At 32.2% G+C, this 17,102-nt stretch overlaps 1 protein-coding gene across 1 annotated transcript; it reads left to right on the top strand.

Annotated features, from left to right (window-relative positions):
• The first annotated feature begins 5,779 nt into the window (after window positions 1–5,779).
• LOC129294491 (phospho-2-dehydro-3-deoxyheptonate aldolase 1, chloroplastic-like) lies at window positions 5,780–9,702 on the top strand. Its single transcript, XM_054932917.1, has 5 exons — window positions 5,780–6,511; window positions 6,618–6,895; window positions 7,662–7,938; window positions 8,097–8,342; window positions 9,137–9,702. Exons 1-5 carry the CDS (start codon window positions 5,957–5,959, stop codon window positions 9,395–9,397), a joined length of 1,617 nt encoding a protein of 538 aa, XP_054788892.1. The 5' UTR covers window positions 5,780–5,956; the 3' UTR covers window positions 9,398–9,702.
• Window positions 9,703–17,102: the final 7,400 nt, after the last annotated feature.

A 17,102-nucleotide genomic window follows, 5' to 3' on the forward strand; every position in this document is an offset into this window, starting at 1 on the left:
TTAATTATAATTTAATTCTTAAATTTTAATTTATTATAATTTAATTTTTATAATTTTAACTCTATTGTAATTTAATTTTTAAATTTTAATTTAGCATAACTCAATTTCAATACTCTTGATAATTTAAAATATTAGTTTTTATATTTTAAAAAATAAAATAAATATTAGAATTATTAATGAACAAGTCTGTTTGAGAAAAATAATTTGATGAATAGAATTTAATTTATAGTAAATAAAAAGAATTGATCGATAAAATGTTTATTATGTGTTATTATTTTGCATATTAATTTATACAACGATTATTGTTTAAGAAAAGTATTAAATCATAAACATTCCATTTGACATGAGGCCGCTGAATTTTATGCTTAGCATAATAGTACTTTTTTAAAAAGTTTATTTTCTATCCGCCTGATAACTCTGTTTATAAGTATTGGCAAAGCATGTTATATATGGTTAAAAATGATTACAAATTAATGTGTTACTTTCATAAAAAATGGTGAAATATTTTGAAATTTAGGGATTAATTATTAAAATATAGAGATTAAGTTGTACCAAGTTAAATTTAAAGAATTGAGTTATATCCGAATTAAAATTACAATGACTAAGATAAAATTAGTTAATGTTTAAAAATTAAGTTATAATTAAATTAAAATTGTAAAAATTAAATGATTAATTTTTTAATTTTTTTAACATATTTACTATCTAACAATTGATTTGAACAAATTCTCCTGTGTGTTACCGCACTGTACACCACGCAATGCACTACTTCATTTATTTAAAAATATAAATTATTTTTAATTGAATCTCACCCTCTAATAAAATAGTTATCTACTGTTTAACTAACTCTATTTTTTTATATTTATCCCTATAAACTATTCCACAATAAATATAAAGTCATTAATTAATAGGGGCACTTTTTAAAAAAGAGCAATAGTTACACCTTAAAAGACTTTAAAAATACATTTTTAAATATTTAATTTTTTTAAAAAATTTCTTATATTTTTAAATGAAGGGAGTATAAGATATCAATCCACGTGCAAAATTGTTGTCTAAAAATCACATATAAATTATTAAAATTTAGAGAGAATGACAATTAATGACCTTCTAAGAACATTAATCCCAATTACGAATCATAAAATTTAAAATTTCAATTAAGGACCATGATAAAAAAATGTAATTTATGAGGTGGGATTCACTAACGCGACTTGAGTATTCACTAACTCAACTTGAGAAAATTGCTAACGTATATTGTGAAAATATAAAACCCCACTTGAAAATGAATTATTTAACAAAAAGCTCTACTTAAAAATTCACTAACCCGACTTAAAAAAATTTATAATGTATATTGTGAGAATATAAAATTTCACTTGAGAATCGAATATTTAACGAAAAACGCCACTTGAAAACTCACTAACTCGACTTTAGAAAATTTCTAACGTATATTGTAAAAACATGAAACTCCACTTGAGAATCGATTGTTTAATTAAAAATAATTTGTCCAAATTGACATTTTTTATTAAACAATCGATTCTCAAGTGGAGTTTCATGTTTTTACAATATACGTTAAAAATTTTTTAAAGTTGAGTTAGTAAATTTTTAAGTGGCGCTTTTTGTTAAACAATTAATTTTTAAATGAAGTTTCATATTTTCATAATATACGTTACAAATTTTTTTAAGTTGGGTTAGTGAATTCTCAAGTGATAATAGTGAATGCCACTTCACATATTACATTTTTTTATTACAATTAAGGAGCATAATTCTTAATTAAGATTTTAAAATTTTATGATCCGTAATTGAGATTAATATTTTTAAAAGGTCTTTAATTTTCATTCCCCCTAAAATTTATGCGTCCGAAAACGGGTAGTCATCATTAGTTCATGCGTTTTATATATTGTGACCAAAAAGAAAAAAGGAGAAGAGTTTATGCGTTTTATATTAGACCGTTCATCGTTAAAATGAAAAACGAACAGAATAAAATAATTAGATTATTGATTTTAGAGTTGGATTTGACTTGAGAGATTGCAAGAAGATATTACCTTCAACTTGCGAAGTTCATTTTTACCAAAAAAAAAAAAACTTGCGAAGTTCATCATAAATATCACTTGTAGCGGGAAAAATCCAGGATCACTTAAACTATAACAGACTATAATTTTTTTTTTAATAAATGTGCTACCATTAACGATTTTAAAAGAGTTCCATTTGCGTGTATATTATATTCACCTCAAGAGCCTTTTCATTCGCAGGGACAAAAAAGAGAAAACAGTGTATTCGGTGCCAACGTCGCACTGACAGTTATTGCTACAAAGAGGGTAAAATTAATTCAAGGCGTTCTTTTTGGCCAAAATAAGATTTTCAGTTCCTAGAAATACATGCGTAGTGTCATATTAAATCCATTCAAAAAAAGGAGAAAAAACACTAACTAGTAGAGCCTGTTTGTTTATTATTCTTACAAACTGTTTTTTATTTTAATATTTTTAAAACAAAAAAAACTTGTTTGGTTGATGATTTTTAAATTTTTGTTTTCAAAATATTTTTAATTTCTTGTTTTTAAACACAAGAAAACAAAACAACTTTTAGCTATTTCTATTCCTATTTTTTTAGTTTTATAGAGAAAAAATGGGAAGCAAGAAATGAGAATTGTTCTCGTTAATGACAAACATTGTATTTTTGTCTCGATAAAAAAGAATCATCCATCTCATAAATTTATAAAACTGTTTTTGGATTACTATTATCAAACAAGTTTTTTTTTATTCTCAAAAATAATTTTTAAAATTATTTTATAAAACAACTTTTGAAAATAAAAAATGAAAAGAACGATCAAACAAGCCCTTAATGGCACACGGAAACAATCAAGAAGGGAGCATCCGCCCGTACGCGTGTATCGTAAACTGAAACGGAAACAGGATTGCACGCGAAGCTACAGTGCAGTGTAAACTGACATGAAGACAGGAGCAAGCTGCGCTATGATCTGTTGCAGCCCGTGCGTTATCAACCCGGGGGCGAGCCACCAAACTGCATGGTTGTTGGTTGACCTGGCAAGCGAGTAAGCTGCCACATCAATTTCGCCCTGCCATGACACGGAATAAACTTACACAAAACCCGTCAACGCAGCATCTTCATAACGCGTATTTATAAAAAAAAAAAACAATTTATGCTTTTTTCTCGATTTAACTCTATCATTTTTAAACATTACCTTCATTTAAAAATATAAAATATTTTTAATTAAATTTTATTTTTAATAAAATAATTATTTAATTTTAAATTAATTTTATCTTTTTATATTTATTCTTATTAAACACTCTATGATAAATATAAAGTTATTATCAATATGAATACTTTTGAAAAAAAAAGATAATAATTACATCTTAAAAGATAAAATATCCTTACATTTTTTAGCATCTAACTCCTCAAAAAATATCTTATATTTTTAAATGGAGGAAGTAAAGTATATCATAAATACATGTTTTTCCCCAATTTTATCGAATGCCCCTTTATAGTTAAATTTGTCTATAACAACAAAATTCAGTACTTTTTCTATTAAAAAATATAAGGCATTTTTAACCGAATCTCACTGTTTAATAAAATATTTACTTACTTTCAAACTAACTCTATTTTTTATATTTACCCCTATTAAACACCCTATAATAAATATAATATTACTATCAACAGGACACTTTTAAAAAAATACAATAATTACACTTCGAAAGACTAAAAATATTTTATATTTTTTAACATTTATGTCTTAAAAAATTGCTTTATATTATTGAAGGGAGAGACTATTTTTCCCCTTTATTTGCATGCATTTAATAATTAAATCTATCATTTCACCGAACAAAATAATAAAATATATTATAATTTTAAATGTGTACGTACGAAAACAAAATAATATCTGCATGTTCAAGTTTATAAAAGAATTTCAGTCAAAACATGCAATTTAAAGAAAGAAAATAACTTGGAATAATCTTATAAAAATTTTAAAATGAATATTTATAGCGCGCGCCTTACGGAATGATCACAGTGTTACTTTGTTTGGTTGCCTAGGATATCTACCACCGGTAGTAGTCACTAATCCCTTTATTGCGGAGTCTCCTATAAGAAGGCAAACAACTGGCCATGAAATGCTCTCCATTTGCAAGAGTGAAGAATCAAACCTCCCACCACACGCTTGGATGAAGTGAGATAGTCACTACGCCACACTCACATGGTTAATCACAGTGTTACTTTATTATCCACATATTATTGATTGACGTAATTATCATTTTTGTTCACCACAAATAATTATTTTTAAAAAAATTAAGATGATTTTGAAGTAATTCCGAATCCTATCTCAATGGTTAAGACTACTGTTGGTAAAAAAAAATTCCAAACTTATTTTAGTCTTTATATATTTTATATTTTATAGAGTATATAAGATTATGTATTTTTTCAAATGTACAATCACGTTACTTCATCAAGAATTTTTTTCAATAGGGATTTGGTTGTGTTTGATATTACCAATGTTAATTTAATTTGTTGCTCCTATTTTTTCAAAGCTTATTAAAATGTTATATAATTTAATATGTTTTTTACCCATAGTTTTGTTGCCTCCCTTCAATCCTTCATCATGACATAATACTTGTTCGGGCTAACACTCAAACGATGTATATTTAAGAGGTCACAATAGTTATATCAAGAATTAGGTTAGGTGAATGAAGCGTCAGACTCAATAAATAATGATTCAATAATGATAAGTCCAGTCCACACTATAGTAAAATGAACTAACTGAGTAAGCACAAATTTTTAAATCCTTTAAAACTCAAAATTATCAGACTTTCACCTATGGATGTTTCGGAAACATGGGCTAGCAGTTGCAAGCGGCCAACATGATCAATGCACGTTATAAATAAAATAATAACAACAGAGAAAAGGGGACATGCAAAAGCACCTTGAAAATTCTGAGGAGTTCTATCAATAGTTAACTTTTTACCTCAATTTATCTACTCATTTAATTTACCTTGTCAATTTATTTATTGTAATTTCATGTTCATGCACATTATTTAATCAATTTTGTTTCATTTTATTTTAACTTATATCTCTATATCTAGGTGAATTAGGTAAGAGAATCCAAGAACTCATTTTATACGAGACTTAATATCCTTGACATGCTTGGTTTTTTTATCATTTGGTTGATTTGCTTCCCATAGGCGAAGTGTTCTTTGTATGAAAAAAAAACAAGATACTGCTGCAATAATTTTTTAAGAAAATCAGGTGCATTATTTTTCGTAAATGACATAATTTGTTATATTTTACTCCATCCATACTATAATAAACATAACAGAAAATGTCCTCTCCGTATTGTAAACGAGCACCATTTTTAATTTTCAATAAAATATTAAATGAATTGTTTCCTGTTTTTTATTTATTAATGCACTCACAAACAGGAAAAAAACTTAGCTAAAGAGCTCAAGTGATTTTTTAGAAAATAATTAAATTGATTTCAAAAAATTTAGATTATTTAATATTTTAATTATTTCCTTGAATTGTATAAAAAATATGTTTGTAAGTTGTAACACAAAAAAAATTGCAAGGGGAAAAGTGGGCAGGGCGCGAAAAGCGTCCTAGGAGGGTTGGAACTTGGAAGACCTGAAAAAGTAGCGGGGGCGAGCATTGATTAGGTGAGGTGAAGTGTAAAGAAACAAAGCAAGTTGAGTTGCTCGCCTTATTGGAAATAAAACTCCACATGGTGCCGTTCACCTGGATGAATTTACGAAGATGCCCTTTGTCTCTCCACCAACTCCGCCTGCGCCTAGTCGTCTCTGGCCGACATCAGACGCGCAACGAAACCGGGCCCTTCAGGCCAGAACCCTTCTTATAAAATCCTTGCCTTTCCATTCTCGTTCCTTTCCAGGTACCTCCCGCACCTCTCCTTTTGCAGATCCTGTCAGGGGTTACCACTGTTGCGTCAACTACAACCACGATGGCGGTTGCCACCACCAACTCTCTCATTCCCAACAAATCCTTTCTTCCTTCTCATTCCCCTCTTCCCTCCATTAAACTCAACCTGCCTTCCCTCCCCAATAAGCCCAGGTTTTCGCCTTCTATTGTAGCCGTTCACGCGGCCGAGCCCGCCAAGAATCCCGTTGTCTCCGACAAGCCGCAGGCGACATCCGGCACATCTGTGTCTTCATCTGCAACGACCACTGCACCCCCTAATGTGGGTAGGGGAAAATGGAGCCCGGACAGTTGGAAATCTAAGAAGGCTCTTCAGCTGCCTGAATACCCGAATAAAGAGGAGCTGGAATCGGTGCTTCGGACTATCGAAGCGTTCCCTCCTATCGTGTTTGCTGGAGAGGCCAGGAGCCTGGAGGAACGACTCGCTGAGGCTGCCATGGGAAATGCTTTTCTTCTGCAGGGTGGAGATTGTGCCGAGAGCTTCAAGGAATTCAATGCCAATAATATTCGTGACACCTTCAGAATTCTTCTTCAGATGAGCGTTGTCACGATGTTCGGAGGCCAAATGCCCGTCATTAAGGTCCCTGTTTTCCCCTTGATTTTCCCTTCTTATTTCTATTGTCTTATGATAAAATTAAGTGAAATTAATATCAATCAAGCTCTAAATCTGGCCTATCTTTCGATAGGTGGGAAGGATGGCGGGACAGTTTGCAAAACCCAGATCGGATCCGTTCGAGGAGAAAAACGGCGTGAAGCTTCCGAGTTACCGAGGGGATAACGTAAACGGAGATTCTTTTGATGAAAAGTCGAGAATCCCGGATCCACAAAGGATGATAAGAGCGTACTGTCAATCGGCAGCCACCCTGAACCTTCTTAGAGCTTTTGCAACCGGAGGGTATGCTGCGATGCAAAGGGTCACTCAGTGGAATTTGGACTTCACAGAGCATAGCGAGCAGGGAGACAGGTAAATATAAATTCAAACTTGACCTGGCTTCATCTTGATGCTACTTCTGTATCACGATTATTTTTTCTCGAGTCAGTATTTTTGTTACTTTCAACTTTTTGCGCGAGAGAACAGAGCATTTTTTGGATGAAAAGCGAAAACAATCCATTATTGTCAGGCTTCTGTCTTCGGGCCTACAAAGAGGACAAATTTGTGTTTTATTATCTTTTCCATCCACAGCACACCATCCTCGCTAACTCTCAACTTTTCTGGTGGCAAAATATCGAGATTGGCTTATTAATTAAACGAAACACTAAAAGGACATTTTGCCCCTTGAACGATGATTGCATTTAGTGACACGTTATATTCGATAAGTGGGCAAATGGCGGATGTTGACTCTAGCAATTTAACTTGCCCTTGAAAGTACAGAAGCGAAATTTTGCATTTATATAGCTTTATTACTTCTGTGAGTTTACAAATAGAATTAGAACAAAACCACGCTTTTGTGACACTGGGAGCTTGTTATTTATTAAGCCCAAAGATATAGGACTGCTTTTTCCTGCATTAGGAACGAAGGCGTTATTTGGGCACTTTTCAATATCGCTGGTTGCTGTTTTGGTTTATGGAATGTTCCAGATTGAAATCCTCGATGACAAATGATATAGCTAAATAGCTCGATAAACTTTATTTTTCGGCTACCAGCAATATACTCTATGCAGTCTAGCTTTGTTGATATATGATGAAACGGGAAACTTGAGGAAAGCTAACTCTGGTCTTGGCATGGCAGGTACCGAGAGCTTGCTCACCGAGTTGATGAGGCTCTTGGATTCATGGCTGCAGCTGGGCTGACTGTGGACCATCCTATAATGAAAACAACCGAATTCTGGACTTCTCATGAATGCTTGTTATTGCCATATGAACAAGCACTCACTAGGTTGGATTCCACTTCCGGATTCTACTACGACTGCTCCGCCCATATGCTTTGGGTTGGGGAACGGACCAGGCAGTTGGATGGTGCCCATGTTGAGTTTCTAAGAGGAGTTGCTAATCCTCTGGGGATTAAGGTTAGGACATGATTCTTCAAAAGCTTTCAACGAGCAAGTGGTGAAATAACTTTATTTCTTGCACTTCATTTTCATTTATCCACTTCAAGGCATGTAACTTTTGGAATTTGCTCAATTACTATTGAAATCAAGTATGACTTATTACTTGGCTATTGCAGGTAAGTGATAAGATGGATCCAAATGAGCTTGTTAAACTCATTGAGATTTTGAATCCCCAAAATAAAGCAGGAAGAATAACTGTGATCACGAGGATGGGAGCTGAAAATATGAGAGTGAAGCTTCCACACCTAATCAGGGCAGTTCGCAGAGCTGGGCAAATTGTCACATGGATCACCGATCCAATGCATGGGAACACCATTAAGGCTCCTTGTGGTCTAAAAACCCGCCCCTTTGATGCCATCAGGGTATAATTCTAATAACTTTTCTCTTGCTCTTTTGAGTGTATTTATGTGAGTTCAGATTATAATGGTTGGATTAGAATTAGATGCTGGTTTTGTCGTCTCCCTGAAATAAAATAGAATACGAGCATTTGCTGGCCATAACCTTTGGAGAAATAGTATGCTTTTGAAATTTTCTATATAAATAAATGAAGGAAAATCCATAGAGAAAGATTGGGATATGTGGCATGTGCAATGACTGTGATTGATGAAGTATTTGTGATGGAAATGGTTTTAAATGTTTGGCCATAGGTACGATTCGTAACAAGGATGCGGTCGGCTGAATAGTTTTTTAAGGTTATCTATTGGGAAAATTACATTCAGGGTCTCTGCATGCGATTATTAATTTTGCAAGGACTTACTTGCAACTCTGGGAAGACTTAGTTGTAACAGGATCCTTCGCTAAAAACTTTTCAACAGAGTTCCTTGGTTTTGATATTCACTTCTCTCCTTGATCACCTACCAATTGTGAAGGCTATATAATTTAGAAACCATGGTAGGTAGGAATTGGTCCTGTAATTTTAAGGAAGTGATGTAATCAACTCCATTAGCATGTTATTTTATCAACAAGAAATAAGGAATGTCATTGTTGGGGTCGGGTCGTGTTTCTTTGTCAAAGTTGGTGGGATTAGACATTTGTGACCTTTTTTAGTTGCGACTTGTGAATATGTCCAACTTGTAGAAAGAAACAAGATTAGTCTAGGCCGCTAAATTGTGACATGTCCAACGGGTATTCTGATAGCCTCAATTTGATTGGACAGGCGGAGGTGAGAGCATTCTTTGATGTGCACGAACAAGAAGGAAGCCACGCAGGAGGAGTTCATCTAGAGATGACTGGTCAGAATGTGACGGAGTGCATTGGTGGGTCGAGGACGGTCACCTTTGACGACCTCAATTCCCGTTATCACACACACTGCGACCCTAGGCTGAATGCTTCTCAGTCTCTTGAGCTTGCCTTCATCATCGCCGAACGGCTTAGAAAAAGCAGGATGAGATCGCAGAAGCCTATTGGTTCCCAGTAGGGTTGTTTGCCTCTGTTCTTTTTCCTTCCGTCATATTTAATTCAATTCAATGACGCTTGTAACAAGTATTGTTGAGGGACAGGGACATGTAACCTCCTGGCTAATTAGCTTCGGTTGTGTTTTGTATTTATGTGTATACTGCGAGTAATGCGCGAGCCGCCCTATGAAGACAGCACTCCTCTGTTCTGTCTATTATCCGTGGGTTGCTTGAGACATTTTACTGGTTTTGGATACTCGAGTTGGGAAGAATTCCCAGTTGCAAGAACAACAGGTTCTGAAATGTGATATGCACCATCAACTCAGAATTTCTTGTTTGTCTATTCTATTTTTATTAACTTCTGTTTTGACAACCCTCTTTGTCTTTTTCTTTCTTACTCCACCCTTGTGCTGGCGAGTAATGGATCCATCGTAATACTCCGGCTGGTTGGCTGGCTGGCAAGGCCATGTCCCCAAGTCACGTCATCCCGATTTCCTGCGAGAACACGAGTTCACTATAGTCTAGCATGCAATAACACTTTTTGTTCTCTGTGGGGGTGAAATGCCAAGGAGAACGATTAAAACTATATATGTATATATTTTATATTTATATTTGTTTGTGAGCAAACAAACAAGAATGTTTTTTTCTATTGGACTGCATATAAAAATACGTAGAGTATAATGTTTTTTTCCTAAAGAAATTTATGCTGGAAAAACTTTTAACTAGGAGTGCGGCCGAGAGAAAATGTTCGCCGCGTGGCAAATCAAAAAATGGGTCTAATTCGTGCAAAGTTTGGCCTATAGTTTTTTTTTTTTTTTAAAGGTGGGTTTAAATCTTGTTAGTTGTTATCAATGTGAGATTGCAACTTGAGCCAACAAACTTGACTGATTATAATGAGCTCCTAACTTGACATTATGTGAATATAGATGTCCGTCACTACACACGGCTCAAGCAAGAAAAAACTTCACCATGAATGAACCTGCTGCTATTTCTGTTACTGCAAGTATAGGGAAGGAATTCGAGTTCGTTGTCAGGGATTTATTGCATGAGTAATGCACTAAACAATACATTTTTTATGGTATTGTTTTCAGAATTATTTTTTAAAATAAAATAAAATAAATATTTGTTCGATTATATTAGTTTAAAAATAATTTTAGAATAAAAATAAATTAATAGTGATGGTTATTTATGATAAAAATTAATGAAGGTAACTGTAATTTCTAATAATCAAGTGTAGTGTATTTTGAAAACAAAAAATAAATATTTTTAAAAATAATTTTGAAAACAATCAAATCAAAACACTTATTTAAATAATTTTTAAATTTTTTTTATTTTCAAAAACTAAAAATAGTTTTTAAAAACTGAAAACAAACAAGCTCTAAAACCAGATTTGGCCCTCTACTTTTTGTAAATTACAAGAAATTGGTTTTGTGGTTATGTATTGTAATTACGTCTAAATAAGTTTATACAGTATTCAAAAAGCATTGCAATGCTCTTTTTAAAATTTAAATACCATGGCAGCTCAAATTCGGACATTATTTTTTTGTTTTTCATCTTCATCCTCCATAAGAGGGAATTAAAAGATGAGGTAAGAACTTTTATTTAAAAAAAAGATATTATTAAAAACAAGTCATTGTAATGTTTACAAATTTAAAAGGTGACAAATATTTAGAAAGAAAATAAAAAGCAAATAAGATAAATAAACAGTAATAAGGGAGTGGCTTCAATACACGAGGGCATTTCCTTTTTTTTCCCCCGGGCCTGAATACATGAGGGCATTTCCATTTGATATATCTTTCAGTTTTGTGCGCTGGAAAAAGAAACAGTGCACGGGAAGAGAAAAGAAGAAGAAGAAGATGTCCGAAGGGGTGCGAATGGCGCTAGCTGCAGATTATATTGCACGCTCAATTAATCAGGTGCCGCAAGCGTCAGGACCTTGCCAGTTTGTTGGCAAAGGACCGTCGCGCCCACAACTCTGCTGATGGCGTAGCTATCACTAGGGGTGTTCATAGGTTCGGTTTGGTTTGATTTTGGGCAGAAACCAAACCGAACTGAATCATTCGGTTTACTGATAATTGAGACCTGATCGGTTTTTATGAAGTTCGGTTTGGTTCGGTTTTATTTTCGGTTTGGTTAAGGTCTTGATCAAGTTTTAATGCACTTGTTTAATTTTTTTTCCTTTTCTCCATCTTCATAATGGTGCTATGTACTAAAATTAAATTTAATTCTTTGTGACTCCTTTTTTTCATAAATAGAGGTATAAAAATATAATAAAATTTCAATGTGATAACAATAATTAATCATAAAAATTGATATAAGTTTTTAAGATTAAAATTATTTAATATTATGTATTTTCATTAAAATCCTTTGAAAATGTTTATCTATGTATCTATATTTTAATAAATAATGAAAAACTTATTATACAAAATTCAAAACAAAATGTTTCTTGTAGATAAATTGAATGCTGAGGCTTTTAGGTTGTAAATAATTAAATGATGATCATAGTATGATTATTATAATCACTTAATATTATGCATTTTCATTCAAGTATTTTAAAAATATTTATTTATTACTATAAAAAATTCAAAACAAAATGCTTCTTATAGATAAATGGTTATATATTTTACAAATAAATAAATAGAATTTTTTTAATCAAATTTGGTTCGGTTTGGTTCGATTTCTTGTACTCAAAACCGAACTTGAACCGAACCAATCGTTTTTTATATCATAAAAACCGAAGCGGACCTGATTGTTGTTCGGTTTTGATCGGTTTTTGTCGGTTTGGATTGGTTTGGATCAGTCCTTTCGGTTTGGATCGGTTTTGAACACCCTTAGCTATCACACAGTCTTGGAATTCCTCTATTTTTAAGTTGTGTCAGTTTTAGCATGATCGATCTATTAATTTTGACCAAGTCAATCGGGCTATTAGAATGTAGATAAAGAAACTAAAAAGTTTGACACACAGAGGGAGAAGAGAGCTTGGGAGAGAGCTTAGCTTTATTAATTTGCTTGTTGATTACAAATGAAGGGTGATAAGGTATTTATAAATTTACTTCTTATTCTAGAGTTTTCTCGCTTCCTTAATGTACGGTGGAGATCAATCAAATCTTACAGTTTACATTTATTCTCTAAAGTGTTCTATAGAAAATTAGAAATATCTAAAACAAATATCTAATTATTTACAAAGATATTTTTAAAGACCAACTTCAAAATATATGTGAAATATTCTAAAATATTTTATGATATTTGAGATATCTCCATGTTTTTCCATAAGTTTTTAAAACTTTATAGAAACTTGGAGAACCTCCTAGATTTCTTTAGATATTTCTAAATACTTTTAGAATCTTTCAAAATATTTTAGATTCTTCTTGAACATTTTGAAATTCTCTTTATCATCTTAAAAGTCTCTAAAAATTTTTCAACCTTACAGGTTCTCTTTTTAAAGATCGGTTGAGACATTCTCCCCAACTAATCCAATGACACCCTCGTCACTGACTCGATTCGCATATTAAGGATTCCTCTTGCAATAATCCTCCTTCTTTTTAGTTTCCTCATGATCTATCTCCTTACAGGATGGGATCATTTATTATTTTCTTTCCATCTTATCTTCCTTTAATACTTACATTGTTGATAACCAAGCAAAACCATCCCTTGAAGAGGGTATCGTGCAAGTAACTTTTCCCTCGAGGATGTAGAATACATTATGACATGGCATGATAAAAGCTTTTATCTTACATAGGAGCTCCAAAGCAAGAACCATATTGTTGTCATCGATATGTGCAATTGAGAAATCTATCTTTCTATGCCAATCCTTAAGACATAACTTGACCCCTCAAGCAATACAAATTAAGAGCTGAAGAGGAGAATTGGCAACTTTTAATAAACCTCCCCTTCTTTCAACTTTGAGACCTCCCTCAGGCCTCTTATGGAGAAATAAAGTTGTGGTTTGTCTCAATATCCACTATGATGCTAACAGGCTTTCACTTAACTTGGCCCTTACACGTATCAACCCATTACCTCGTGAGGGTAGGGCTTTAAAAGTATTGAGAAGTTGAATTGGTCCTATCTTGGGATTTGTCTCCTCCTCCTGCACTTCTTGTCTTTACACCAAAGCAAACAATGACCCTACCTTTGGACAATCCTCCATTCTATGAGGGCCTTGACATACAAAGTAGCGTAGTTCCCTCTTCTCCTTCTACTTTGTCTGGGATCCTTTCCCTGTGTCTCCCTTGTTAATTGCTTTCCCTTCAAGGTTTGTCCTTTTACCATTTTCTCCCCCAGCATTCTCAAGATTAGGGTCAGGAAATTTATTCTCAAGAGACTTACCTCTTGCCCTCTAAAGCTTTGAGAGACCCTCAATTACTACTATGGCTTCATCGATGGTCTTAACACATCACCGCTACAATTTATGCTTGACCCAATTTTGAAAATCATCAATGAAGTGAAAGAAACCTTCTTTACTATCAAATTTGGAATTTAAAGAGTTAAATATGTGAATTCCTGCACATAGTCTGAAGTAGTGGTCTTATGTTTAAGCCCTCTCAACCTCTTACAAGCTACATAGACCATATTCTCCATATATAAGTACCTCTTTAACTTCTTCTTGAAATCCTCCCAAGTATTGATGGTACAAAACCGCTTGTCTATATCTGCATGCTTCCTTACCACCATAGCATGGCATCGTTGATAAGGAAGTAAGCAGTGGTACGTACTTTTATTTGATCATCTGTTGTCCCCAAGATGTCAGCATATTATTCCATCTATCATAAGAAGTTCTCTACTTCCTTGGCATCCCACAAACCTTTAAATGCCTTTGGTTTAGGAAGATTCCTCACTTTTATTATCCTACTATTTCCATCCAATAATGGATTCCTCCCTTTGCCTTCTAATGAGGTATTGAGAGTGTTGAGTTGTTGTTATATTGTGGTGATAGCATCTGTAACAGACCAGATTTTTTTTACCATAATTTTTTTTACTAAAGAAAACCTCCCCCTATTTATCCTTATAAATAAACATTTTTTAGAATGTACTTATCCAAACAAAGCGATATTAAGATTAACAATCACCACAGGACTTAGGGCACATGAGGCCCAATAAATAATTTGCAGCAAGTCCAGGGTTCAACAATAGTTTATAGATATAATTAACACTACTAAACACACATTTTTCTTATACCATTAAAATGCTTGGCCCAATAGAAAACCATGGTCCAAATTGATGTGTTTAAAAGTTATCCAGCTCAAACAAAAAGATTGAGTAGCTATAATCGAATAACCTATAACAATTATCTAAAATAAAATTTATAAAGGTCCCTAGGTCATGACAACTATAATTACAAAATAAACAGAAAATTACATGCCAAGCCGAGAGAAGGGAGCCTAAGCTCACTTTTTCGGTGCCTTCCTTGTAGCTTCACTTGACTGCTCACTTAAAAATAATAAGAAGTAACATGTGAGATTAAAATCTTAGTAACAATTGGTTATTTTAACATATACCAATATATTTCTTGAAATCAATTTGTAAACATATCCATAGATATACATATACATTTCACAATCAATACACAAAACAAGAAATGCAATATTCACAATTTTATAATAATTTCTAAATTAATGTCAAATTAAAACAACATTAATACATTTTTCAACCTCATCCTTATGGCTCCCAACTCCTTTATTACCGCTAGTTGGAGCCTAAATTGAGGTTATACCTAGCTAAAGGTACATTGTCATCAAAATAGGACTCTCCTCTTTAAAAAGAAGGTGCCCATTGTCCTAAAATGTCAAAGACATTAGGAACTACAAGAAAAATGCCAACCACTACGCACGTAGTAGAGGCAAACCATACGGCATAATATTCAATCATCAATCCCAAACAAATAATTATATTACTAGCCATCCTTATTACATCTTTTGCATCACATAAAACAAATGCACATTGCACAATAAGATCACACAAGTATTAATATATATATATATATATATACACATAATACTAAAAATCAGTATCTTAATATATAAAAGGATATTCCAATGTTACCTCTTTTCCAAGCTATAACTAACTTAGACGTATAGGAAACTTCTTAACCATAATAATAGATTAATCTACGACATCGAATGATATAAATACCATTATATATATATATATATGTTGTAATTTATCAATTAAATATAAAATTCAACTAAACTTCTCAAATTTACAATCATATCCTTCCAATCTAAATTCCTCCAATAAAAACTCAAAATTAAATTAAATTAACTTACTAAATCCTAAAAACATAATTTAATCAATATAAATATCTTATACATCAAAAATCACAAATTTTATAGTTAAAACTTAATTTTAAACTCTCAAATCATTTAATAGAACAAATCTAAATTGATATAATTTAAGTATTTATTTATCTTTACTAATTAATAATTTTCGTTGTTAAAAGTCAATACTTACTATAAGTTTAAACTTTAAAATTTGCTTTACTCATCAAAATTTTACTATTATTAGAAAGCTCTAGATGTGCAGGAAAATATTTATAAAAGAAGTTTTAGGAATTAAAATAATTTTAAGTATAAAATCTTACATCAAAATCTTTCAAGCCCTTGTCCTTCTCTTTTCTCTATATATCTCTCTCTTTCTCTCGTGTACAAGCGAGCAAGGGATAGCAAATCTAACAATTTATATGCTCCCCTCTTTCCACTGTCTCTCTTCTAATATTATTATTATAACACACACGCACACACACACACATATATATGTTTTTGTTCTCCTTATACCACCGCCCCTCCTTCTCATTTATTATTATTATTATTATTATTATTATTACTTAACACTTAAGTTAACAAGCCTTAAACCCTTTTTTAAATTTTATTTTTTAAAAAACACATTTTAACATAAAATTATATTCTATGTTAAACTAAAAAAAATCTTCTAATTAATTTTTTTATCTTCAAACATTCTTTCTATTTTTCATTAATTTTAATTAACTTTAAAAATTAAAATAAAATGTTACAATTTTTCTCTCCTTTAAAAAAATTTATCCCAAAATTTAATCTACCTATAAATATAGGTACATTACAAACGTTAGTCATAGGTCAACCTACCTATCTAAATAAGTAAGGATAGTCTTGTTTCATTTTTTCTTCTGTCTCTCAAGTTGCATCACCGAGTGTTATACCCTTTCACACCACCTTAACCAATTTGATGGTCTTGTTCATTAATTGTTTATCTTTAATATCCACTATTTGCTCCAGCTCTGCCCTATAGGTCATGTTCTCCCTTGACTCAACCTCCTCTGGTTCAATAATATAAGATGGGTTTGGGTAAATACTTCCTTAATTGAGACATATGAAAGATATCATGAACTCCATAAAGTTGTGGTGGCAAGGCTACATGGTGGGCAACCAGTCCAAATCGCTCCAATACTTCATAAGGACCCATGAATCGTGGTGTTAATTTCTTAGTTAAAATAATAAGAGTAAGTTTAAAAATAAAAAAATAAATAATAAATATGAGAGTTATAATAAAAAAACGTGAGGATTGATATGCAACAATGATAATAAATAGCAAGATAAAATACAAAACTAAACAAAAAAATTATATTTTTTATGAATATAGAAAAAAGTCATCTATGAGAGAGAAATTATCTTTTAAATATGATGCATTTAGTGAGGATAAATTAAAAAAAAAATTTAGACAAAACTAATGATTTAACTCTTCTTCTTTAGTATAGTG

Source organism: Prosopis cineraria, unplaced genomic scaffold (genome assembly GCF_029017545.1).
Source record: "Prosopis cineraria cultivar Desert tree isolate PC_DT_omini unplaced genomic scaffold, ASM2901754v1 PC15, whole genome shotgun sequence".
Classification (NCBI taxonomy): domain Eukaryota; kingdom Viridiplantae; phylum Streptophyta; class Magnoliopsida; order Fabales; family Fabaceae; genus Prosopis; species Prosopis cineraria.